The sequence below is a fragment of the Ceratocystis lukuohia genome (genome assembly GCF_044167205.1).
Source record: "Ceratocystis lukuohia strain C4212 chromosome Unknown Supercontig2_pilon, whole genome shotgun sequence".
Lineage (NCBI taxonomy): Eukaryota > Fungi > Ascomycota > Sordariomycetes > Microascales > Ceratocystidaceae > Ceratocystis > Ceratocystis lukuohia.
In genome coordinates, this window is record NW_027263521.1 from 4,670,736 (window position 1) to 4,694,558 (window position 23,823).

At 50.1% G+C, this 23,823-nt stretch overlaps 6 protein-coding genes across 6 annotated transcripts; 3 read left to right on the forward strand and 3 right to left on the reverse strand.

Annotated features, from left to right (window-relative positions):
• Nucleotides 1-2,210: 2,210 nt before the first annotated feature.
• Nucleotides 2,211-3,794, forward strand: HOO65_021158 (putative transporter; the record flags this gene model as incomplete). The annotated part of the gene is made up of 1 exon (XM_071000267.1): nt 2,211-3,794. The coding sequence occupies one exon, from the start codon at nt 2,211-2,213 to the stop codon at nt 3,792-3,794; it is 1,584 nt and encodes a 527-aa protein (XP_070861796.1).
• Nucleotides 3,795-4,856: 1,062 nt separating this feature from the next.
• Nucleotides 4,857-8,288, forward strand: HOO65_021159 (uncharacterized protein; the record flags this gene model as incomplete). Its single annotated transcript, XM_071006356.1, has 3 exons — nt 4,857-4,865; nt 4,935-5,048; nt 5,130-8,288. 3 exons carry the CDS (start codon nt 4,857-4,859, stop codon nt 8,286-8,288), a joined length of 3,282 nt encoding a protein of 1,093 aa, XP_070861797.1.
• Nucleotides 8,289-8,846: 558 nt separating this feature from the next.
• Nucleotides 8,847-10,278, reverse strand: HOO65_021160 (carbohydrate esterase family 5 protein; the record flags this gene model as incomplete). The annotated part of the gene is made up of 2 exons (XM_071006762.1): nt 8,847-9,607; nt 9,687-10,278. 2 exons carry the CDS (start codon nt 10,276-10,278, stop codon nt 8,847-8,849), a joined length of 1,353 nt encoding a protein of 450 aa, XP_070861798.1.
• A 1,388-nt stretch (nt 10,279-11,666) lies between these two features.
• On the reverse strand, nt 11,667-14,376 carry HOO65_021161 (Peptidase family S41; the record flags this gene model as incomplete). The annotated part of the gene is made up of 2 exons (XM_071006448.1): nt 11,667-13,504; nt 13,803-14,376. 2 exons carry the CDS (start codon nt 14,374-14,376, stop codon nt 11,667-11,669), a joined length of 2,412 nt encoding a protein of 803 aa, XP_070861799.1.
• A 2,937-nt stretch (nt 14,377-17,313) lies between these two features.
• Nucleotides 17,314-18,885, forward strand: HOO65_021162 (cardiolipin synthetase; the record flags this gene model as incomplete). Its single annotated transcript, XM_071000268.1, has 1 exon — nt 17,314-18,885. One exon carries the CDS (start codon nt 17,314-17,316, stop codon nt 18,883-18,885), a length of 1,572 nt encoding a protein of 523 aa, XP_070861800.1.
• A 2,979-nt stretch (nt 18,886-21,864) lies between these two features.
• On the reverse strand, nt 21,865-23,345 carry HOO65_021163 (Ammonium transporter 1; the record flags this gene model as incomplete). The annotated part of the gene is made up of 2 exons (XM_071006742.1): nt 21,865-23,166; nt 23,262-23,345. The coding sequence occupies 2 exons, from the start codon at nt 23,343-23,345 to the stop codon at nt 21,865-21,867; spliced, it is 1,386 nt and encodes a 461-aa protein (XP_070861801.1).
• Nucleotides 23,346-23,823: the final 478 nt, after the last annotated feature.

The window sequence follows — 23,823 nt, forward strand, 5'->3', positions numbered from 1 at the left end:
TTCCGCCCCCCCTTTCCAAAACGGACTAGCCATCAAATGGCCCTTCTTTTGTGGCCTTCAAAGTACTTTTCTGTGTATCCTTGTTGCATGGAATTGGTCTTTGTTTGGCTGGCTTGTCTTACTCGGTCAAGACCAAGGCGAAGAAATATCAGGCTGGAACCTGGACACTGGAACAGAGAGACCGACTTTTCTGTCTTGGTTGTTGCATCGCTTTTTGCCTTGCTGTCTCCCCCCCTCCCCGCCGCCTGTTCCTCTCCTCTCCCCTCCAACGCTCCTATTTTGGCTGGCTTTTAGTCTTCATTGGCTATGGCTAGCGAGGGCCGCTGCAGGTTTCGGGGCAGTGTCACGGTTACACGATGTGTGTGTGTGTGTGTGCATATCTGTGTTTTAGTTGGGGTTTGTGCAACAAGCATAGCCACAACAGCATAGGCATGATTGAAGTAATAGGAGACGATAGAAGTGTTGCTGCCCTAACAAACGTGGTATACATAAAGCAGTCAGGCTTGTGGTACAAAGGTAATTTCATAGGCCAGGCAAAGTACCGACACTACAAGCACGTAAGAAAAGTCTCCGCGGTGATAGGCATGCGACATAGCACATACTTTCCTGCTTTCTGGCGGAATTTATCACGACGTTGAAGCTCTGGAAGAATTTCCTGCTCTCCCACCGCGCTTACTGTCCCATAAGTCTCCTTCTAGACCCTGATTGTCTTTGATGTCTAAGTATCTCGTTCTCTTATCGGCTGGTCTGTCCTCCATTTATGTCTCGGATCAGGTTCCACTGCAGTTTCTCCCAGTTTCTATTTTTTATTTTATTTTCCACCTTCGTTTCATCTCAACGTCGCCTCTTGTGCTCTTATCTAAACCTCCAGTCTGAACCTTTGTCAGCCTGCAACATGCATGAATCAGAATCAATGCCGTGCGGTCTAGCTTCGCAAGAAGCACAATGGAAAAGAAGAAAGGCATAGGATTGAGTATGGTACAAAGGAACCAGAACAAGAAAGCTATAAAGGCACGCCAAGACTTTGGGCTTTATCTCTTTAGAAGCCATGCTGAATAACTGGAAATATATCAACAACCAAGCCTCTCGTCTGCTGCCCCCCCTCCCCCCAAATCCCAGCGTCTTCCATAAACTTAAATAAGGGGCTGCATCATTCCTTCATATTTGTCCTAAGCCACTAGGTTAGTTTATCCTCTGCTTGCATTTGTTCTCTATTATTTTTGTTCCTTCTTCGCAGTCTTCAATCGCCACAAGCCAATGTCTCTTCTCGTCTTGGGCTGCCACTACTTGCTTCTATGTCTCTGATTCTATCCACTCAGAGTCTATAGCAACAGTCGATGCCGTGGCTCACCATTCCGCCGCCAAATGATAGCTGAGCGCCGTGTCTTGTCCTACTGGAGCACGAGCAAATATCTGAGGTGTATTTATAGTTGGTCTGGCTCAAAAACGGCCTCTTCTATTGTAGCATCCACCATGCCCACCCATATAGTTGCAGGCAAAAGTCCATTGATTCTTCCACTTTTTCTTTTCCTAAATCTTCTGTTTTACCCAAACCTCTCCGCTGGTGTTTCTCTCTTCTAATCTCTACTTGCCATAGCCTTTTGTTCTTTTGCCTTTCCAGAGGCACAGCAAAGAACTTTCTCCGAGCCCCATTTGCCGCCAGGGGCCCGCCAAAGCCAGATCATAGCTGTTGTCTATCCAAAGTATATTTCCTTTCTATCTGGCATTCATTACTTGGTCTCACTGCTTGGGCTTTGCCTAGGGGCAAAACTAATACCGCCTTACGCTCCAGACCAATCTGTGCTCGTCTAATTGCAGTCTTCCTAGCAGGGGAAAACAAAAAGGAACGACAGCCCATGATAAGCCACAAACTTATCAACCAGGTCATCAACTTCGGCTTCAAGTTCTTACAGCTATCGCACTTACACATCTGACGGTTTCCCGAAAAAGGTGGTTTTAGGCGAGAGTCGGGGCTATCCCACTTTAGGAATCTAATAAGCCTGAAGAACTTTGTATCTTGACTACATATCAACTGCTTTTGTATAGTACATAACGGTTGGTGCCTATATCGTATGTCCCTTTAGCTCTCCTTTGTTATTCTCCCTTTCCTTCCTATTTTGAGATGCATAATGGTTGACTAACGCACCACAAATAACTAGAAAGCATACAACTACGATCTTATATACGCAATATCACCAATCCTCTTTAATATGTCGTCTGGCAGCCAGGAAAAGGAGGCAAAGGACGTTAAGCTTAGTGCTCTCAAGCCTCCTCTTGCTTCTTCCGCTGCTAAAGAAACAACTGCCTCTTCATCCACCGGCCCCGGCTCACCTTCTGGCCCATCCAGCTCCCACTCTAAAAAGGACGAGGACGGAGAATATATTCGCCGTATAGCTACTGGTGATCGGACCGATAGCAATGCCTCTTTGACGGCGGACGGTGCCAACCGTACAGAAGCCGAAAAGGCACTTGTGCGCAAGTTGGACCTACGTATCATGCCTGCCATATGCCTAGCGTGGATGCTATTCTACCTAGACCGTGCTGCTATCGGGTTCGCCCTTACCAATGGGCTTGTCAGAGAATTGAGGCTGCATGGTGTACAGATTAACGTCATGATGATGCTGTACTACGTGCCATTCATCATTCTTAGCATCCCTGGAAATTTGATTTTGCGTCGTGTTGGCGCTGGAAGAATGATATCAATCGTTGTTATTTCTTGGGGGGTAGTCACCACATGCACTGGCTTTGTCAAGTCATATGGAGCTTTGTGTGTTATGCGTATCTTGATGGGAATCACTGAAAGCTTTTTCCTCGGCGGTGTCATGCTATATCTTGGCTTCTTTTACAGAGCTAATGAACTTACAGCACGCACGGGAATCTTCTACTCGAGTACTTCTATTTCGGCAGCCATCGGTGGCTTGCTGGCCTCTGGGCTGGGCGAAATCAAAACGGGTAAATACATTGGCTGGTCTTGGATATTCTTCATTGAGGGTATCATCACCGTGTTGATTGGCATTGGGTCGTGGATTATACTTCCCATCCGACCTGAGACCTGCAACTTTCTGTCTCCCTCGGAGCGACAGCTGGCCCTTACACGCATGAAAGAAGCAGATATGAAATACCAAAGCCGTGGCTCTGGATCCGCTGATGTTGCCGAGTCAGGACGGATTAGCGACAACAACAGCAGTCAGACCGGAACTGGTACCTTCCACCATATCACAAAACTTGACCAAAAGGTAGCTGATGGCGTGCAGCATGATCGCCTTGAATGGCCCGTTGTGAAGCGCGCTCTGTTGAACCCCCTAACGCCTATGATGGCACTTTCATGCTTCTTCAATATTGAAGGACTTTCCAGTTACATAATGTTTTTGCCGACTATTGTTTCTGTGATTGTTGGGGATGGAAGCCGTCTCAAGGCTAACCTACTCACTGTTCCTCCTAACATTGCCGCTTTTATTGCTACAATTGCAATCACCCAGTGGAGCCAGCGCTGGGGCCGTAGCGGAATCCCTATAATCTTCTGCGGATCAATGGCAGCCCTCGGCTACACACTACTATTAATCGGAAGTGAAACTCGTGGCCCGTACCAAATTGTGCCCAGCGTGCAGTATGTCGGGACATTTTTTGTAGGTATGGGTGTCAGTGCCTTGCCGCCTATTGCTCTAGCTTGGGTTAGTGTCAATACTGCACCACATTATGTCAGAGCTCTGGTCCTGGGCTTTGTTATTGCAATTGGCAACACAGCATCGTTTTTATCGTCGTTTACATATCTCAGCAAAGAGGCGCCCAAGTAAGTTTATTTACTGCCAAATGTGTTGTATGAAATCAGTACTAACCAAGAAATCCGCCCTATCTAGATACACCACTGGCCATTCGATCAATCTTGGATGTCTTTGTGCCCTAATCGTTATCGGTATATCTATACTTACATGGATGAAGTGGGAGAACAGCAAGCGCGCACGTGGGGATCGTGATTACAGACTTGACCCTTCGAACTATCAAGGGAGAATGTCCAAGGAAGAATACGAGCTCCATCTTGGTTGGGATCATCCAAAGCACCGCTTCCAAATGTAGACTAGAGAGCAGAAAATAGTTTGGCCTGGGTCATTACTGCCTGCTAGTTTGGGGTTATACTACAGAGATAAGATTAATTAGGGTTAGTTTCAAAAAGCCACACCCCATTATCAACGCCACAAGCACTTGACATGAAAGCGCCACATAAACTCAGAAGCTTTGTTGCAGGAAGCTCCTTCCTTTCCCCTGTACCCCACAGTTACAGTTGAGGGGGGCTGCCTCTTGAAAGCTGTTACAGCAACTACTTCAATACCAGTACATTATAGAACAAGGGAGAAAGACACGAACACATGTGAAGGTTGAAAGCTGCAAATCAACTAGGCAGTTGCTTAATGTTTGTAGAATCTGGGACAAGTGCGCGACGGACGACTCACGGTTATTGGGATACTTTTTCATTCCCATTTTTTTCTATTCCCCTCTTTTCTGCATGTTCTTCGCTTTTATCATTGCAGTGCGCGTTTCTCCTTTTTTTTATACAGTCGCTTTTTCATTACGTTAGGCGTGTGTGGGTTAGCCGGGCCTTAATTGCTGGACAATTTGACCGACCGCTGTTTGGGGGTGATCCTTTTTCTTGTTGGCCATCTCCTTACATCAACAAGTATACAGACAGACAGCTTCACGCCAGAAAACGGTTGGCACGATTTGCTGTGTACTCACTCCTTTGGATTTTAAGTACATGTGGGGAAAAGCTCTGGCTTGAAGTTCCCGTCAGGAGATAACACAACAGCAACAACGCTCCCCGCCTCGTGAATACAAGCAACACATCACAGCCTTCGCCCATCATGGATTTTGTAAGAGAGGATATATTAGAAGCCACTAAAAAGTACAGACAATCCGCCGCTAACTACACAACTTGATAGTGGTCTCGGTTACTTGCGTCAGCCGGTGTTCCGGCTGGTAAATCTCGAAAAGATGCTGCGAAAGACCCCGCCAAACGGCTGCATCGTTTCGAAAAGGAGTATGGCCAGCTCTTGGTGAGTCCCACGCATGATCTTCGCTAATAAAAGGCAGGCTGTCGTGTGCCTGAAAAGCTAACACTGTTCTTTGCATACTAGCACCTATGGAGAGTCTCGGGTAATTTATCAATAGACGAAGATGCGATCGAAGACGTTGAACTACGACTTCAACAACTTACGGAAACCCTCAGCGATGAAACTCGACGCCCGCTTCCGCACCCATGCATCCAATTCGCCGCCCTCAAGAAGATATATGTTCCCATTGCGAAGATTGCGTCCTCATCGGGCCATGAGTGGATTGTCAATGAGACTGTTTTGTTTTTTGCTACACTTATTGAAAGCGAAGAAGAAAACTTTGTCGAAAACCTCGACTTTTCCAACAGCCTGACCGCCCTCCTGACCCGGATCACGAAAGAGCGAAATAACGGCTCTAGGTTGAGCCCAGAGACGGAAGAAAGAGTTGTCGAGCTTGCTTTTAACATTACAACCAAGCTGCGATTGTCACCAGAAATCTTGCCAGCTTGGTTTAGGGGCGGTATGTGCGAAGACCAACAGCAGTCGACGTCACAGCAGCTACTCCAAGTCAATGCGCAGATCACACCATCCCCCACTGGGCACACACGAAATATCAGCTCTACCAGTCATACAAGCACTAGACAAGGTGTTAATGCTGAGACTAGCAGTGGTAGCGGTGGTAGTCTTGGTAGATTTACTGGTCGGACGCAAAAGCAAGATTTCCCTCTCTTTTATATCCTCATGGACTACATCCACCACGAAGGCAAGATAGGTGACTTTGCCCGGACTGGGTTGCTGTACATTATTGAGGCTTCTGCAAATGCCACTACCTTGGAGCAGTGGATCGTGGAGAGCGATTTATCAACACTTATGGCCACTGGATTGGGTGCCCAATACAGCCAACTTAGCCGCAAGTTAGTAGTTGACTACGTTCCGGATAATCTGCCACCGGTTCTTGCGTTTTCCGACTACCAGCATCCACCTCGCACCTACGAGATCGAGTCGTCATGCTCGGCACAGTTTCAGGCTCACTTAGACGCCTTTCTCTCGCACCTGTTGTTTTGGCAGGATGTCTTGAACCACTGCAAATCTAACGAGATTAAGTCTACCCTTTTAGAGCACTTCCAGGTTATTTTCCTACAGCAATTACTCTATCCTTCGTTGCTCGAATCCTCTGATATCGATGGAGGATCGTCAGTGGCGGTGTTGACGTACTTGAGACGGATTCTAGAGTCTCTAGATCACCCCGATATGATTAACCTGATTCTGCACTACTTGCTAGATCTGCCTGGCCCTTCTTCACCTGGAGATGCGCTTGAGGCAGACAAGCATGGTGAGAGATATGATGGAGAAATAGAAAATGACAGCAATGACATAGAAGACGGAGAAGACAACATGATTAGCGCGGCTCGAAAGCGCAAGAGTATGGATTTGGCTACTATGCTCGCTCGGACTAAGCCTGATATTTCGTCTGGCCCTCTGCTTTTCAATTTAGTTGATCTGATTTTGGCCTGCCTGCGATCTCACAGCCAACAAACGATTCTCGTTACATTGCAACTTATTTCAACTATTATCAAGCGTCACCATCGCTATGGCGTCATCACCCTTTTGCGTACTGAGTCAACTCCTGGAGAGAGTAGTCGACGCACTATGGGTGCTCACAGCCAAGAAGTTGAGTATTTGATGTCTCTTGCGAGTGTAATTGGCGGGGAAGACAACTTTGAACAAATCTATGAGTCCGTTGTTAAAGACACTACTACCAAGGTCGAGGGACATTTGTGTTCACTGAAGCTGGTGTCCCCAAATGCTACTACCAGTAACCATGGGCTACCAACTATCGCTGACAGTCTTCCCGGAGCGCCGCGGGAGGTACGGAGTCATACGCTTCGGCCCGACGACCCACTATTAAACGCTGCCTTAGACCACCTGGAAACATTCCTGCTGAATCCAGTTGATATGAACCTCTCACTCACCGAGACTCTCACGGATCTAGCCACTTGTGGATTTATGAATCTTGAGGGCTGGCTTCTGCGTCACCCTCACAAGTACATGTTTGATGAGAATTTGGAGACGCCTTTGGGCGCCAACACTGGAGAGGATTATGAAGATGAGGATAGCACAGCTGAATCACTAGCATCATGTCTCCCCCCAGAACCGGACTCGCCATCATTTGCAGAGTATCAGCGGAAACAACAGCTTATTGCCTGCCGAAGACGACCTAGATGGGAATCTCTGCCGCGAATGCTTGTAATATTAGATCATTTGTGCAAGCAGGTTTCCGCATACCGCGAAAGTATCCCGCGGTTCAATGAGCTGCTGCAGCAGAGACGCGAGGCCTTCCAGATGGCCGATTCCGGAATGGCTTTCCCACCGCGACGGATGCGTGAGCCGCCCACGCCAAACTATGAAATGTTGCAAGCACCATCGCTGTTTACACGATCTGCATCACAGTCACGAGCCGCATCGCCCGTGCGCGGGCTAGAAAGTCTTGCCAATACCTCGCCAGTTCGAGGATTGGAAAATTTTGCCAACAAGATTTTTGCAGAGCTAGGTGTCCCTGAACTTGGATCTCCCCCCCGACGGCAGAGCACACCACAGGCTCAACCTGTCGTTCAGTCTCAGCCCCAATCGCAAATGCGACTGCCAATTCGGGATCGCAAGGAAGCCCTCTCTCCAAGTCTGTTTCCTATTGATACGCGGACGGCAAATCTGTCGCCGTCCGGCCCATCAGCTGGCGGTAGTGCAATGGGCGAGAGTCGACATGATTCACCAGTAGCGTCGCAAGTGGCTGTGTTTGCAGCTATGGATCAGAGCATCCTAGCGCGCAAGGTCGGGGCACAAGGCGGATTGAGGGAGTCGATGAGACCTACAGGCTTGACATCGAAGTCAGATGCCAAAGAAGAAAGAAGCAATCTAGGCGATGGCCCGGTAGGAAGCAAGGAATTAGATGGTGAAGAAGGGCTGAAGGAACAACAGAGAGACACTCGGGCTGAAGAGCCATTGGCCGGAGACAAAGAAACTGACCCGGGAGCCGGTGCTCCAGCAGGTAGCCAAGATGGCAGTGGTGCTTCACAGACTATTTCATCGCAGTCTAGCGTTCGAGACAGCGAGCCAGCGCCCGAGATTGAAGTTACTGTGTCGCACATTTTGACCAATGTGGTGATACTACAGGCGTTCTTATTCGAGTTGTCGGCGTTAGTGCAGGTACGCGCAGGGCTTTTCAATGAGGTTCGCTTTGTGTAGGTAGAAGACGAGAAAGGCGGAGAGAAGTTTGCTATCTGCTAGAGGTCAAGAGGCATTCTAGTCTGTCTTGATTCTACAACAAACTTTTTGGCCATGATGTTGAATTAGTAGTGGCACAATTTCATATTTGTACTACGATATCAAGTCATATATCACAACATATCATCCAAACTAGATCAACATCTATCACGCTAGACGTGTTTCGAGTTTCAAAGGGTATATTAAATTGCAGGTATCTATCTATATTCATCTATTTTTCTTCTATGTATGTGGCCGCCACCACCGCGCATTGCTGAGCAGAAGGCTCACCTCCTTTTGTACCTCTAATTTCTATTGTTGCTTCCAAGCGCCTTTTGTCCATCGCAAGTCTGTTTTCATTCTCTCTAGCTGTATCTGACGTTCTGGGAAGTGCCACTAATCTTGCGAATACTTCCTCTGCTGACCTCGAAATATATTCCCATCTATCCATAGTTTGGATCGACGGCCCTGTTTCGTTTCATCTAATCTGCTGTGTTAGCCCAGCTAAGTGCCTACGCCACTCTCTTAGCTACATTGCCACTAACCGCTAAGGGTCATGCAAGGGGCTGAGCCTGTACCGAGGGCAGAGCTGAAGGCGTACGTGCTAGGCACAAAGATGGGGGAAGCCAGCGAGCCGCCAGCAGAAACTAGAGGAGCCGGGGACTCTATGCTGGTAGCTCCTGAATTAGAAGCTGAAATAACAGCAGTGATGACGTCACTAATGGGCGTCGACGAGTTTGGGAGATGGGATATCTCGAGGGCCGAAGGTATCGCCTCGCTACCCTTGACAGATCCCTTGGGCAGGAATTGAGGGTTAACCCAAGTGGTCTGCGAGTAAGACGGCTTAGTAGCTGTCTTTTTAGGGGCAGAAGTGGAGGGGACGGACGACTTTGTTCTGACCCCAGAACTGTCTATGCGACGAACCCTAGGCCCAGAGACAGACTCGTCAGAACTCAAAAACTTAATCTTATCTGTCTCTGGGCGATCCTCAAGAAAGACGGCTGGAACTACAACCGATGTGTTCCCAAGGGCTATGCGGGGTCCAAACAGGCGATCTTGGACAAAGGACGCCACAGCCGACGTGAGATCTGCGTTTTCGAAGTAACTACGAGTCACATCGAGCTTGCGGCCTGAGTCGCAGAACGCGTCGCCAGCGTTACAGACAGAGAGAGTGCGGTCCACATTCTTGATGCAGACGGACATAGAGGGACGCACCATGCGACCGCTACCAGTGGCGGAACCAAGGTTCCATGGGGCACTAGCATCGTGGCCACGGTCGCTGAACCGAACATCAGCAAAGACTACGACAATGAAATCGAAGTGGTTAGCAGTGGGTACACATAAAGAGCACCGAGGGTTAGACTAAGTAGCTTTACTTACCATGGTGGCGGAAAACCTGCTCCTTCACAAGCGGCCCAGGCTTGTTATGGACCGGCTCCATGAACTGGATTGGTGCTGGCCCGCATGACAGACTGGACACAGCAGTGGCCCCCGTACCCTGGCTTAAAAACGCAATTTCAGCCTGGGGGTTTGCTCCAGTAATACGCCGGAGCGCCTGCATCAGCTCAAGCGTCACGTCGCCGATGTGCACGAAGTCCAGCTTGTCAAACTGTTCGCTCACATCCAAGCCCAGGATAGAGCGCTCCTGCGCCGACAGGCCCTCAAAGTCGGTGTATCCGACCTGGACAATAAGGGCTCTTTGCCCCGCCGGGATTGTGGCACGAGCAACGGAAGCTAGTCCGTGTAGGCTGTCGTGCTGGTCGTGTCTGTCGGGGACTAGCACAATAATCTTCTCGGCGGCAGCAAGCTCACCCAGCGCCGTATAACGCACGGTTTTGATAGTACCGTAGCGTACCCAGGAGTATGCATCTTCGGATGCAGCACGGAGGACAAAGATGCCATCATGAACTCCAGCAAAGATACTCTCGGCAGCACCGTGAACCTTGGAGACAGCCCGATCGATGGCTTGCATTTTGTCCAAAGTCAAGGAGGGGAAGAATAGAGTAAAGAGAAGAAGAAGAGAGAAGAAAGGTAGGAAAGGGGACGAAGACAAAGGATGGGGGTGGGCAGCAAGTGAAGGAAGGGCTGGCAAGGTAGGGAGACTGGGACAGAGACAAAGTTATTTAGTTTGAGGTGGAAGGAAAGAAAGAAATTTGAGCCCCAGGGCTGGGGCATCGGTGCTTATTTATACTTTTTCGAGTCCCTCACAAGATAGAAATGCCTGTAAAAGGCCAGGTAGGCCATTGCTTCTAGGCAGCTATCGTGTACCTGCCAACCCTTCAGACTCTGACTCTTTTCATGGCAACTACTGCTTGGAACTCATGTACAAGTACCTTGGAACATGCAGTTTTGGGAAGTCAACCAGTCAAAGATAGTGAGTCACAATGCAGGTATTCCGCTTCCAGTGATCTTGAGAAGAATTTCAGCCAATGTCTTCCAATACTAGGTCTTGTTGCTGCCTATGGGACCCGCAGGCTAAGTTTATCTGATGTTCGTTTTCAAGATCTCCACTAGGAAATAGTCACTAAAGACTGTCAAAACAAAACTAGTAGCCAAGTAGATAACACCACCATGACGTCATTCTAGTAAGTTTCCTAGGCTACAACATTACTTCAAGCAAGCCCAGACCTTCTTCCTTAGCTAGGAGTGGCCATTGGGTCATAAGGTACGCTTGTCAGAAGCTTCTACGATCTCAAGTGCTGCAAGTGTTGACTCATACCACAATCCAGTTCTATCTGACTCTTTTGCGTCGCTTCTTTCCAGCGGAGATCAAGACAATCCTAATCACAGGTCCAGCACGCACACAAACGTAGGTCACTCGTGGAAGAGAACGGTCGTCAAATTAGACAAGCGGCTTTAGCTCCAGCAAGAAACGCAGTCCGCTGTGGGGCCCGCATGTGACACTATTGAGTTACCATTTGACACAACGACCCCAACGACCCCAACGCAATCAGACAATAGCCGCTGTGCAATGCCAACGCCAATGTCATCCCTATGCAGAAACCCCCCCCCCCCCTAAAAGACTACGCGATTTAGGCAGCTTCCTTTTTGCCAACAACATGAATAAGACGAAGCTACCGCAAGAGCACAACTACGCTAACCGCAATCCTAGAACTGCAATTGCCACAACACAGCACTATCGAATCTGCCAGCCCCACTTTCGGTTATCGTTTATCAGATGAAGTAATAGCCCTAATAAATACGACGAAAACAACGACACTGAATCATAACGCAGAAGAGGGTTCATTTTTAATAGCTTACTCGAGTAACAACTCGGTGGATAATGTGTTCAGATTATTTGCCAGAATTTATGTTCATTTTCTCTGGCGCTGGGGTTGATGGGACCCGCCTACCTAGTATTTACAAACTTCCCTCAACACACACTCCAGTCGGATTATTCCATGCTCCATCGACAGCTCGCTTCCACATGCTTGTAGGGTCTCTGATTGAATCAAGAGTGAAAAATAGACGGCAGTCAGCCGGATCGTCCAAGAACTGCAGCGGCGTGTTCAAGTCATTCTGGTTGAAAGAATTCTTGCCATTAACCGAGCCAGCTGTAGTCGGGTCCAGCGCGCGCTGCAGCGCATAACCTTCGGCCAGCGTTTGCAATTTAGCATTGGCTGCAGCCTCATCACGCTGAATAATGCTAGCAGAAGACGCCTCACTGAGGACCTGTGCAATCGGGGCTGTTCCCGATGTACTGGCAGGCGCAGCGGTATCAGTTTTTCCGTCCGTGAGCGTCAGCACAGCTGAGGCAAGACTACTCAACTCGTTAAAGGTGAAAATCTGGGCGCCCTCGACACCGCCAATCACCTGTTGCTTGCCATTCTCGGGCTTGCCGCCAACAACAACAGTCTTGACCCCATGTTGCACCATCAAGGACGCAAAAAGGGTGCATGTCGATCCACACGTACCATCCGTTAGCAGCACAATGTTCTCCGGGCTGAAGGGCGCAGTGGCATCTGGGTTCGCCTTGTTTCCGGTGCCGGTGATGTTGAACACATTGTTGGGCTTGTCCTGTGGCGCGGTGAAGTAGGCCGTGAACTTCTCGCCCCCCAGCATAACAGGGGTCAGCAGCTGGTTGATGTCGGCAATCTTATCGCCCTCGGGCGTTTGCAAATTGCCATCAGTAGGGCGGAGGTTTTGGGCAATGGTGCTAGAAACAATAGCCTGGGCGGCTTGCAGCTGAGCCTGGCTCATGCCTTTTGCAGCTTCGTCGCTGAGATCAACATTCCCGATCGACTTGCCAAGGAGTTCCATGCTGTCGCTCAGACCCATGTTGACAATAGGAGTAGCAGCGGTGTTAGGAAACAGATGGGCGTATAGCTCCTGCCCAGCAAGAACATAGCCTCCACCGTTGGCCAGAAGATCAATAACGAGGCGCTTCTTGTTAGACTTGCGGGCGGTGTCAAAAAAGCTGCCCAGAGTTGCTTGCAGACTATTCAGGTAGGTAATAGCATCAGTGGCAGTGGTGGTGAAGGACGAAACCGAAAGAACCGCAACATCGTCGTAACCCTGGTCGTCGAGGAAGTAGCCGCCGGTGACATTTAGCTTGGAATCTCCGACAATGGGAGTCGGATAGGCAAGAACATCGATTGCTAAAGCAGGCGCAAGCTGGATCTCCAGAGTATCGGCGTGACCAAAGCCGGGGGCGTTGCTAATTTTCTGGATCCACTGGGTCACCTTATTGGGGATGTACCTGACATACTTTGAGTCCTGAAGATCGCCGGGAAGATCGCGCTTTCCAAACTGACTGCTCCCGCCCTTGACTCTGCGCACCTGGACCACCTTTTCGACCTCCCTAGGCAAGTCATGTACAAACATATGATCTAGCGACGAGACATCGCGCGACTTGGCAGCCGCTTTATCCTTTGGGTTGCACACCTTATCATACAGATCATCACCCGATTTGATTTGGCTAAAGTCGATCATTTCTTTAAAGAGCGCATAGCTCTCAGACTTTCTACTGCTGCCATCAGAGTACGTCAACGTCACCTCAGCACTCAGGTAGGCCAAGGAGGAGGCAAGCAGAGACTTGGCTTGGGAGTTGGCGTAAGTGGGAAACTGTGAGTTCCAAATAGCGTCGGCATCCTGATAGGAGACAAACTCCATGGAAACTTGGGTCAGATAGTCGCCGATTGACACGCCGTTAATTTGTGTTACCTCCTTCGCGTTGGCAGCGTCGGCCTGGAGATCGGCTGCAAAGATAACAATTAGTTAGCAGACTTATTATACCGGGCCACTAGACTTTGTTCCGAGTCCAATGTTACACAAGAGCGGAGGACGAGAGGGAAAGGGCAATTGCTGGCCTGTGCATGCTCCAAAGCCGCAGTTACGAGATCTTTCGTTGCACAAAGCTAAACATAAGGCAACTACCGGCCTTCAGGTCGTACAGTAAACAAGGTCTATTTGCAGCAAAATGCCATGCTTTCTTTTATCTTTGCTCCCATTTTACTCTCCACAAGCGCACCGAGCCATGTTACTATTCTTGCTTACCTAAATGGTAGATCTTGGGCAGCGAGCGGCCGTCGCTAGATACACTGACGAGATCCTCAACAAGGTTATTGCGGAACGAGAAGACGCGGAAGATGTCGCCACGGAAGGCCAGGTGACCATCACGGGCCTTGGTCATGATCTTGATGATTTCCAGCTGGAAGTCGTATTCACTAGCGAATTCACCTGCCGTCACGCGGCCCTCCAGACCTGCGATTTCACCGGCCAAGTCGACGGGCGCCATCTTATAGCTATCTGGCGGATTCTTGAGCCATGGTAATGAGCTCTGATAGTCGATGTATGCGGATAGGCTCTTGACAAGCTTGACAGCGGGGTCAGGACGGTTCGGTGTTGATTTCAAGCAGTCGGCGGCAAGAGAGGCGGGGACTGAGGGGGTGGCAGACGGCGCTGAAGTGAGTTGGCTGACGGTGATGGAGTGGATAGAGGCACAGGCGTTAGAATTAGAATCACTGGCAGGTGTTGGTGTGTTGGTGGTAGCCGGTGTGTCCAAGGGCAAAGCATGGGCCAGAGGAAGGGCCAGGAAGAGGCTCAAGAGGGATGATTGTAACAGCTTCATGCTGGGATAAATGCAGGATGGAGGATGTGGGATATATGACTGGTAAAGACTGAGAGAGGCTTCGTCGTAAAAGGCGAAGATGCAAAAAGAAATGAACAGAAAATACAGAATAAACGAACGGAAAAAACTATACACAAGAAACAAAAACGACAGGACAGGAGAAGCACTGGTTTCTACACAGGCAAAGCAACCCTACGAAGAATATGAAGAAAAGAATGAAGAAAAAAAAATGAAGAAAAAAATGAGTGACTGAAGAAAACAAAAAGAGTGACAAAAAACATACAACCAGAAAAACCAAAAAATCGAAAAGGAGGTCCGCTGAGAGATCACGACAAGCAGCGATCATCGCCAGTCTTTAAAGGTCCCGCTTGTACTGCCATCATTAAGATTAAGTTATTATGCAGGGTCGGTTATTTTTAGCCACAGTGCTGTGGCAGAACGCCGCTAGGCAGGCCTAGTAACCTGTTTTCCTGAGCTGGTACACTACACAGAGCCATCATCCTAGCTCGAAGACCTTCAACATGGGATGGAAGACTACATTCCAGGATGTTGTGAGGCAAGCGGTGTTTCACCATACGAGCCGATGTCATTGGGGTTAGTAACCCTGGCGGGTATGTACATGTACTATAGGGACGCGTGGCCAAGGTTGCAACATTGGATATTTTTGACGATGTTCAGCGCGTCATTGTTCCGGATTCAAGCATCGAAAAATCACTGATACTATCGAAATAGTTATAACTGATTCCCTTTTTTGCGCCATCTCATGCTTATGCCTCGCAAAGTACGTACGCAATGAGCCTCCCCCTTCTCACTACTTGTCGCTAATTTCCCTGGTTCCAGACGATTACTACCGAATCCCGCAATCTTAATCGCATCAATCAGCAAAAAAGCCGTGCCTGCAAAGCAGCTCTAATCGCTGATTTACGCTAGAAAATAACCGATTATGAGAGGCCCGGCGTCCAAGCCTCGGTGGAAATGCAAACAGCCGCATGGCTGGTGACAGAAGAGAATCGCCAGCTGCGGCAGCTGCTCCTGCGTTTCGTATCCGGGAAAGAGATTGAAACTTGTCTTCAAGGGAACCAGGTACAAACAAACAAGTGGCAGCAGAGACCCGGAGGCGCTCAGATGCAGTGCATCTTGCCGCCTGAAACTGCGTCTATCGAAAGACCCCTGCCCGTCGACTCCTTGCTCCCACGCTTCACCGTAGCCCGCTGCAAACAGAGTGCACCGTTGCCGCGAGCATCCCCACTGATCTTCACAGTGGTACCTACAGAGACGAGGCCGAACCACGCTTTGCCCTGAGCTGCACCGGCCCGGAGTCTTGCACCGTGGGGAACAGCCGTGTATTCGCATTTATGGGCTCTGCTTGAAGTTGATCATCCCCCCCCCCCCCCCACCTTAATACCACTAGAATGAGTGTATCTACCGCAGTTACACGCATATCCTCTGCCTGTGCCGCTTAATTTGTGCTACTACGCCCCCGCCCTAATCTGCATATTTCGTGCCATCCTCCCTCGTAACCACCCGCTCACATACTCTAGGCCAAGCAATACGGGAACCTCGACAATTGGACCCACTATTCGGACCATACACAGCCACGGCTACTGCAATGGCAAACTCAAAGTTGTTGCCAGAGGCTGTCGGCGTCCTGTGTAGCACCAAGTTTGTAACCGAAGCGATGTCTGTGAGCTATGAAGAAAGTTGCGAGGAACAGGACACCAAAGTACACCACCCACCCCAAGCACCCTAAGACGCAAAGAGAGTGGCAATGGTGTACAATAGACCCACCAAGGAGAAGGGTTCCGCATAACGTAGAAAGCTGCTGTAGGTCCCGTCTGACCTGATGCCAGTGCAGGGAAGAGGGTCTGGGTGATCAGCACAGCTCTAAGGGGAATCCCCAGAAAGACACTGACACTATTGGCTACTATGTCAAACGGCTGGTTTCGCAAGAGCACCCAAGTTTATGGGTCGAAAAGCACCATTTACAGCAGCAAGTTGACGACAATCAGTCTTCGTCGCCATCAGCAAATACCGACTAGACTAGCACCCAAACTGAATAGGTTAGCCAATGCTGCCGCATAGTGGCCATGGCGGATAGGGAACTATCTCTTACCATTGCTATACATTGTCCTAAACCAACAATGATCAACCCCCTGCGAAGGTCTTCTCGGTCCGGAAAAAACGCCTAGGCTAATGCCACCATGAATAATGGAGCGAGGGCCCAGTTTGCTACAACGCTGAAAGCCAGCTGCTTCCGCAGTCTTGTGGAGTACAGGAGCCAGGACAAAGTATTCTAACGAACGCGATACAGGATTGGATGCATCATAACCAAGAGACCAATCGATATGGGTATCGAAACAGCCGCAAGCTTCCCACGCTGAAGATTCTGGGACGCCGAAGGCACCAGTGCGCACGCCAATTCCCATAGCAAGCAGGACCCAAACGGTGAGGAAGCGGTCGAACCGGGTTGCATAACAATGGGTGGCATGACAGCGATGGGAAAGAGTATCTGTACTTGTAGCGCATGGCTTAGGGGGGGGTTGAAGTTCTCGTGAGTATCCACCATCCCATGACTTGGATATAGCCCCGGCCCGCCAGTAGCAAACGTACGGACAATGGCAAGAGAGTGTGGTGGTTCTCACGACAGAAAGATGGTTCTTTATCGTATAAGTTCACTCAGCCAATCACGCCAAAGGAATGACAGACTCCCAAAAAGGATAGCCATTAACCCTAGACCCTATTTTGATATGATTATGTAATCACGTAGCTTCGCCCCGAAATGCGGCAATGCGACACCCAATCTAGTATCACATTAAAGCAATGAAACACGCAACGAAACTCTCATTAACTAGCTCAGAGTACTATCATCATTTATTATCTCAGTAGCAACTCTTTGTCTCTTTGCTATCTCTCTCTCTCTCACCCTACTCCCCCATTATGGACGCTCCCCAGCTCCCGTCAAGCTTCCTCTCAGCCTGGTCCGCTGCTCTTGCCGACCAGCAGATGGCCCAACGCAACGACTTTCCCTCCTACCACATCGACGACCCGGTCTCAGCTCTCGTCACATCATGCCAACCACGAACCATTACTACGGGCACTGGCGCCAGCATTTTCAAGGAGACCCTGCTTCCAGCCTTGAGTCAGGCCCGCCGCGAAATCATCCTGGTGACGTGCTTCTGGGCAGAATCGGAGACGCTACAATCGCTGCGTGAAACACTGGAAAATATGGCTGCCCGCCGCGAAGCAGAGCGCACGCGCTGGGGTGCAGCGCAAAGGCAGAACCCGGAAAATAGGCTGCGCATTTCCCTGTGCTTCTCCTCAAGCGGCGTGTTGCAAAAGCTGCTGCATCCACAGTCAACGCGCGGCCGTGTTTACCAACCGAAAGAGTGGCAGGGTCTTGGACTCCCGAGTGCAGATACATTATCCCGAGGAGGCATTGATCTGACAGTTAAGAGCCTGTTTTTCCTTCCGTTCAGTGTTATGCATCCCAAGTTTCTGTTGGTTGATCGAGAGCGCGCATGGATGCCAAGCTGCAATGTTAGCTGGGAATCTTGGTTCGAGACGTGCATCGAGTTCGAGGGGCCAGCAGTCGGGGCCCTATTGGCATTCCACAAGAGCGTATGGAGTATCCATAATGCCGGCGATTACAAGGACACCCAGGATGTCGACGAGACTAATGACCATGTAAATACTCGAGACAGCGATCATTTCCCCCCGCCGGGACCTATAGAACACAGAAATAGTGCTACAGGAGCCGGTGTCGAAAATATGACGTCACAGTACGAGAGCCTGACGCTTGTCACGCCAGCACAAAACAAATTTGACTTTGCTCCATCAACATCATGTCCGGCTGTAATCCTGCCGTCTTCACATCACATCAATCCTCACTTCCGTTTGGTTCCATATACTGCAGGAGCACCTCCACCGCCAACGCCACTGAACGTGGCATTGCTAACGCTATTCAGCAACGCCCAGAAGCATATAGAGATCATGACGCCCAATTTGACGAGCGACCCAGCAATCGAGGCGCTATTGGATGCTCTGCAACGCGGTGTAGATGTGACACTGCGCACAAGCAGAAACATGATGACGGTCGAGCAGTTGGTCACGGCCGGCACAACAACTGCATGGAAACTCAAGGCTATGGTCGCCCGGTACCGCAAGATGCAGACCCAGCGGTATCATGCGCAAAGTAGCGGGCCACTAAGCGATATTGAGGGCCAGCAAGCCTCTGGCCTAGGCAAACTAGAGATTTATTACTACAAATCCAACAAATATGCGCTGACACAGCCAGGCGCAAGTCTAGACGAGCCAGTGCTAGCCCATGCAAAGGTAGTGTTAGTTGACAACGAGTACATGATTCTTGGCTCGGGCAATATGGATCGCGCGTCGTGGTTTACCAGTCAAGAGTTGGGGATATTGCTGTACATGCCAGGCTTCAGCAGCGATGTGTGGCGCACGCCGTTAGAGTCACGGCAAGAGTGCATATGGGAGAGTGGGACAGAGTGAAATAGCCTTGGCAGGCGCTATGCGATAAGGAGAATCTGTGTGATGTGGTGTTGTGATGTGATGTAATACATGGGTGTGCATATGTGAGAGCCAATGTGCGTGTCTACACAGTAAGGATGGAGATAATGTCTCGGTGAGTAATCCCATCCCGGTCAGGATCGGTCAGCACATCTCGGTGGAAAGGCAAGTAGGTCTTGGCGATATTCAGCTCCACTTCTTATTGCATTCATTCCCGTTGTGAGGCCCTATCTCCTTTCTTAGCTGTTCTTCTGCTATCTTTGGGCCCACTTAATTCCAAGCCTTTTTATGCGCACACCCCAAATCCCTAGATCCACTAAACTAAATGAGGGCTAGGGCTTTTCGCCCGACAGACCCTTGATCCCAGAAATAGTAGCTTCCTCTTATCTTTTGTGCAAGTGGGCCAAATTCCTGTGAGGCATTCATTGTTTTGGTTGCTGTTTAGTGGTGGGCAGAGGAGGGCAGAAGACAAGAGAGAGAGAAGGAGAATAGAACACCCAGAAGCTTAGATTGACGATGGAGCCGAGCGTGAAGCTGTGAAACTGGCCGTGAGGCGAGTCCTTATCGCACCGTTCATCCTTGAACTCGACCGTTAGTTTTTGCGGGAGTTGATCACACATAGCGCATGTGAAAAGACGCCGATATCGAGGCTTCGTGAAATTGCAGGAGGCCGGGGGATGCTGCTGACTATTGGCGGAAGCCTGCAATACTGTGGGTGAGGCCGTTCTGCTATCTCTGTGCTCGTCATCGGTTGGAGCGACGAATCAGTCACGCTTGCTATTGACTGATTTATTGACCCCCCCCCCCCCTGTGGTTCGTCCATTTTGCCAGCTAGGTGCTTTGTTGGAGGCTCTGCTCTGTGGTGTGTGGAGCCCTGACCTGAACTGAGTTGAAGAGAGCGCCTACTAAAGAAATGCAGGGAAACAAAACGAAGAAGCCCAACCAATCCAAGACCCAGACCCCAACCCCAAGCGCAGACGAACTGACGGACGACTCTAGACACTAAAGGCACATCATCGTCCGAGACGCGGTGCAGCAAAGAGGATAATGGCGTGGCAGCATCGAGGATCGGATCGCATCGGCCTACGTCGCCAAAGGGATTCTGAAATGGGACGGCAAAGGAAGAAGGGCTGCTACTTAAATGCGTCCCCCGGGCTTGCGTTTGCCTCTTTGTAGTGTCAGTCGCTGTCTTGATTCCGCTTGCGCCCGCAAGAAGAGCAGGTCAAGCCCCTCCCTCGGCGAGGGGTCGGCAAATAGAAGCTGGCCGACGCCCGCCCGCCAGAACCGACAGAAAACGATGGACGACTTAGTTAAACGGGATATTTTTAGTCTCTCCTTTCCTAGCACGATTAGGAGCGACACTGCTCAGAGTAATACAACGCGACACAATAGAGCACAGTACCACGCAACACAACAACAACATAGCACTAGGCTACATCACACTCGCATTATGCTAATAGGGCTCTGCTTTAATGCCTGCAAAAACAGAGACACAGACAAAGTCAGACCACAGGGGCCAAAGCACCACTATTATTGATTTCCTTTCCTATAGTGAGGGTAGCCCGGTATCTAACGTCAGTGAAAGGAAAAATGGTCCGAGGCTTGTGGACTCTTTGCTGTGCCCTGTTTTCTTATGCTCTTTTCTTGAGCTGTGCTCCTAGAGCTTGGATCTAGATCTGGGCAACATAAAACGTGGGACCTGATTTTGATAAGCTTGGGCCCCTATGCAGGGTTTTTTCCCTTTTTTTTTTCCCTCTTTTTTCACTGGGCTGAGCTAGAATGCACACAAAGGAAGCTTGAGCCTTCCAATATTTCCCTTTTTTCCTTCTGCCGCTGGTCCGGGCTTGTTCTATTCTGTTCTCTCCCCCTCTCCTGTTGCTACTCCTACTGCCTGCTAACAACTACAACTCCTTTGCTCGTCCGCTGCTCCAACCGCTTGTGGTCTCCTGCACTGCACCTTTACGGCTTGCTCCAACCTGCCCTTTGCGCTGGCTATGCAGCTGATGCCGTGTGTCCGATATTGTGGATGCTGTATGCATGGCACCTGCTTGTAAACATTGGCTGTTTGCACAGAAGGTGTTTCTCGGGACTCCCCCGAGTTGCGGGCGCAAAAAATCAGCTCTCGCTTTCATGTGGCCTGTCTTGTGGTGACTGACTGGCTGTCGGTCCGTCTGTCCTTCCCTAGATGATGTCGTTTTTCGATCTTGTCCTCTTCTTACACGCTGAACTGAGCTAGCCAAGATTAGGTTTGCCTCTTGTTTAGTTTGCACCCTGCTTTTCATGCCTTGCCAACCAGCCCCTCTCCAACTTTGTTTGGAACCTCCTGGCCTGTCCTGTCTATCATCAAAAGCCGGAGAATTCACCAGGGATCTTAAACTTCACTAAAGTCCTTCCTTTTCTTGGCTTTTCCTTGACCAATGCTTCCCTTTCAAGACCAGGTCAATAGATGGGGGAGGGAGATCGAGGGAGGCAGAAGACAAGAAGACCTTAGTCTAGAGACTTGTGTGTGTGTGTGTGTGTGTTCCTTTTCATTTCTTTGTAAACGAAGCCAACCAATTAGATCGGCGAGATAATAATCGGAGGATGGACAAGGCACTGACTGATAGCATGACATAACAGGCCCAGTTTCAAGACCCAGATTCCATGCACATTTTCTTTTGCACAAGTCGAGAAGAGAGCAAATCAGTTGAATAGTAAGTAAAATAAAAGAGTGTTATTATAACTATATATAATATGTGCTTGTCGATATTATTACCCTGCGCGCGAGCATCGGCTTCTGCTTGGACCTCGAAAAACACCCAATCATGGGCCAGGCCAAGGGCCAAGGAGGAATGAATGCCCTTGGAGTTTCCACTGTACTGTCGATCAGTAAATTTTCCCCCTCTGTATCCTCTGCACCCTTCTGTAAGCTCGCCTAAACACAACCCTGCTAATATTATTGCTTCTCTTCTCTGAATCCATCTACACCTTCTCGGCAGTGCTGGCGCCGGATAGGCCAAGGCCATTGCCAGAAATGTGGCGGGTCACCTCAACGTAGTCGTAGGCAAACTCGCCCAGCTGGCCGTCGTCCAGGCCCATCTCCTCCTCCTCAGCGCTGACACGCAGAGAAAGACCAGGGATCAGGTTCATGACGAACAGGATAATGCAGGTGATGGAGAAGACCCAGCCCAGAATAGCCGCGCAGCCGGCCAGCTGCCAGCCAATCTGCTTGTAGTTGCCCTCGACCCAGCCACCCTCAATCTCAGTACCATCCAGAGCAGCCATCTGCTTGTCGGCAAAGACACCGGTGAGAACGTTACCAATAAAACCGCCCATGCCGTGCAGGGCAAACACATCGAGGGCATCGTCAATGCCAACCAGGAACTTGAGCTTGGTGCTGAAGTTGCAGACGGCAGCGCCGACAATGCCAAAGATGACAGCGGCCCAGGGGGTCACGAAACCAGCGCCGGGAGTGATGGCCACAAGACCCGCAACAACACCAGAGCAGAAGCCAACGCACGACCATTTCTTCTCGATGCGCAGGTCCAGAAGGCACCACGTGATTCCACCGACGGCAGCAGCCAGGTTAGACACGAAGCAGGCCATGATGGCGCGGAGGTTGCTAGCCAGGGCCGAGCCGCCGTTGAAGCCGAACCAGCCAACCCACAGAAGGATCGTGCCCAGGACAATGTGCGTGACGTTGTGGGGGCGGTAGGGCAGGCCGCTCATCTTGGCGTAGCCGGTGCGGCGGCCCAGCATCAGCGAGTAAGCCAGAGCAGCAATTCCGGAAGACATGTGCACGGGGCCACCGCCGGCGAAATCAAGCGATCCCTTCTCGAACAGCCAGCCCTGAGAGTTCCAGGTCCAGTAGGCAACAGGGTCGTAAACCACAGTGCACCAGATGAAGGTGAAGACAACGGCGGGGAGCACACGGCCGCGGTCGGTGATGGCTCCAATGGCAAGGGCGGGAGTAATCATGGCGAACATGCCCTGGAAAAGGGCAAATAGAATCTGGGGCACGGGGCCGGAAGGCTGGGCAAGCACATCTCTGAAGCCAAAGTTGGCTAGGTTGCCGAGGAAGATGGATGAGCTTTCGGAGCTGAAGGTCAGGGAAAAGCCCCAGAAGAACCACTGGAAACACGCCACGCAGCACACGAGCATGACGCTAAACAGCACGTGGAGGGCCGACTTGCGGCGGGCTAGACCGGCATAGAAGAAAGCAACGCCGGGGATCATGAGCAGCACGAGGGCTGAAGAGATCATGACCCAGCAGAGATCAGCGGGCTGCGAGCACAGAGGTTAGCACCAGAGAGGAAGAGGGGTTGGGGGGTGGGGGATGGACAGCAAGCGCTATAAATGCTGGCATATCACAAGCTTACCTCATAGAAAAGGTTCAGGTCTGCGACTCCTGTCGAGTATCCAGGGTCGGCGACACCCTCAGTGCCGTTGTATTCCAGCGACATGGCGAAGCGAACGAAGCTTGTAATAGATGTGGATTAGGGTTGGGGGTTTGGTTTTTGTGATGTCAAGCTGTGAAGACCAGGAGATTGGCTGTCGTTCTCCCTCGCTGTCTTGATATTTTCTGTCCTCGTTGTGGCTTTGGGCCTTGTTTGGAGTTCCGAGGACACAAGAAAAGAAAAGAACAAAAGAAAAAGAAAAGGAGGTTGGAAAGGTCAGACGAGGAAGATTTTACTTGTTTCTGCTGCTCCAGGCACAAGCAAGAAAAAAATAAATAATGAGCGATAGTCGAGCTGACTTGACAAGGCTTGGAGGCAAGAAATAAAGAAGATCAGAAGGGAGGGAAGAAAAGAAGAAAAAAAAAAAAAAGAAAAAAGATCCGACAAAACGAAGGCCGGGCTGGCTACAAATATAAGCGCAGAAAGAGAAGTGGAAGCAAGCAATAGAGCAAGAGATAAGCAAGAGAGGGACAATGTAACACGG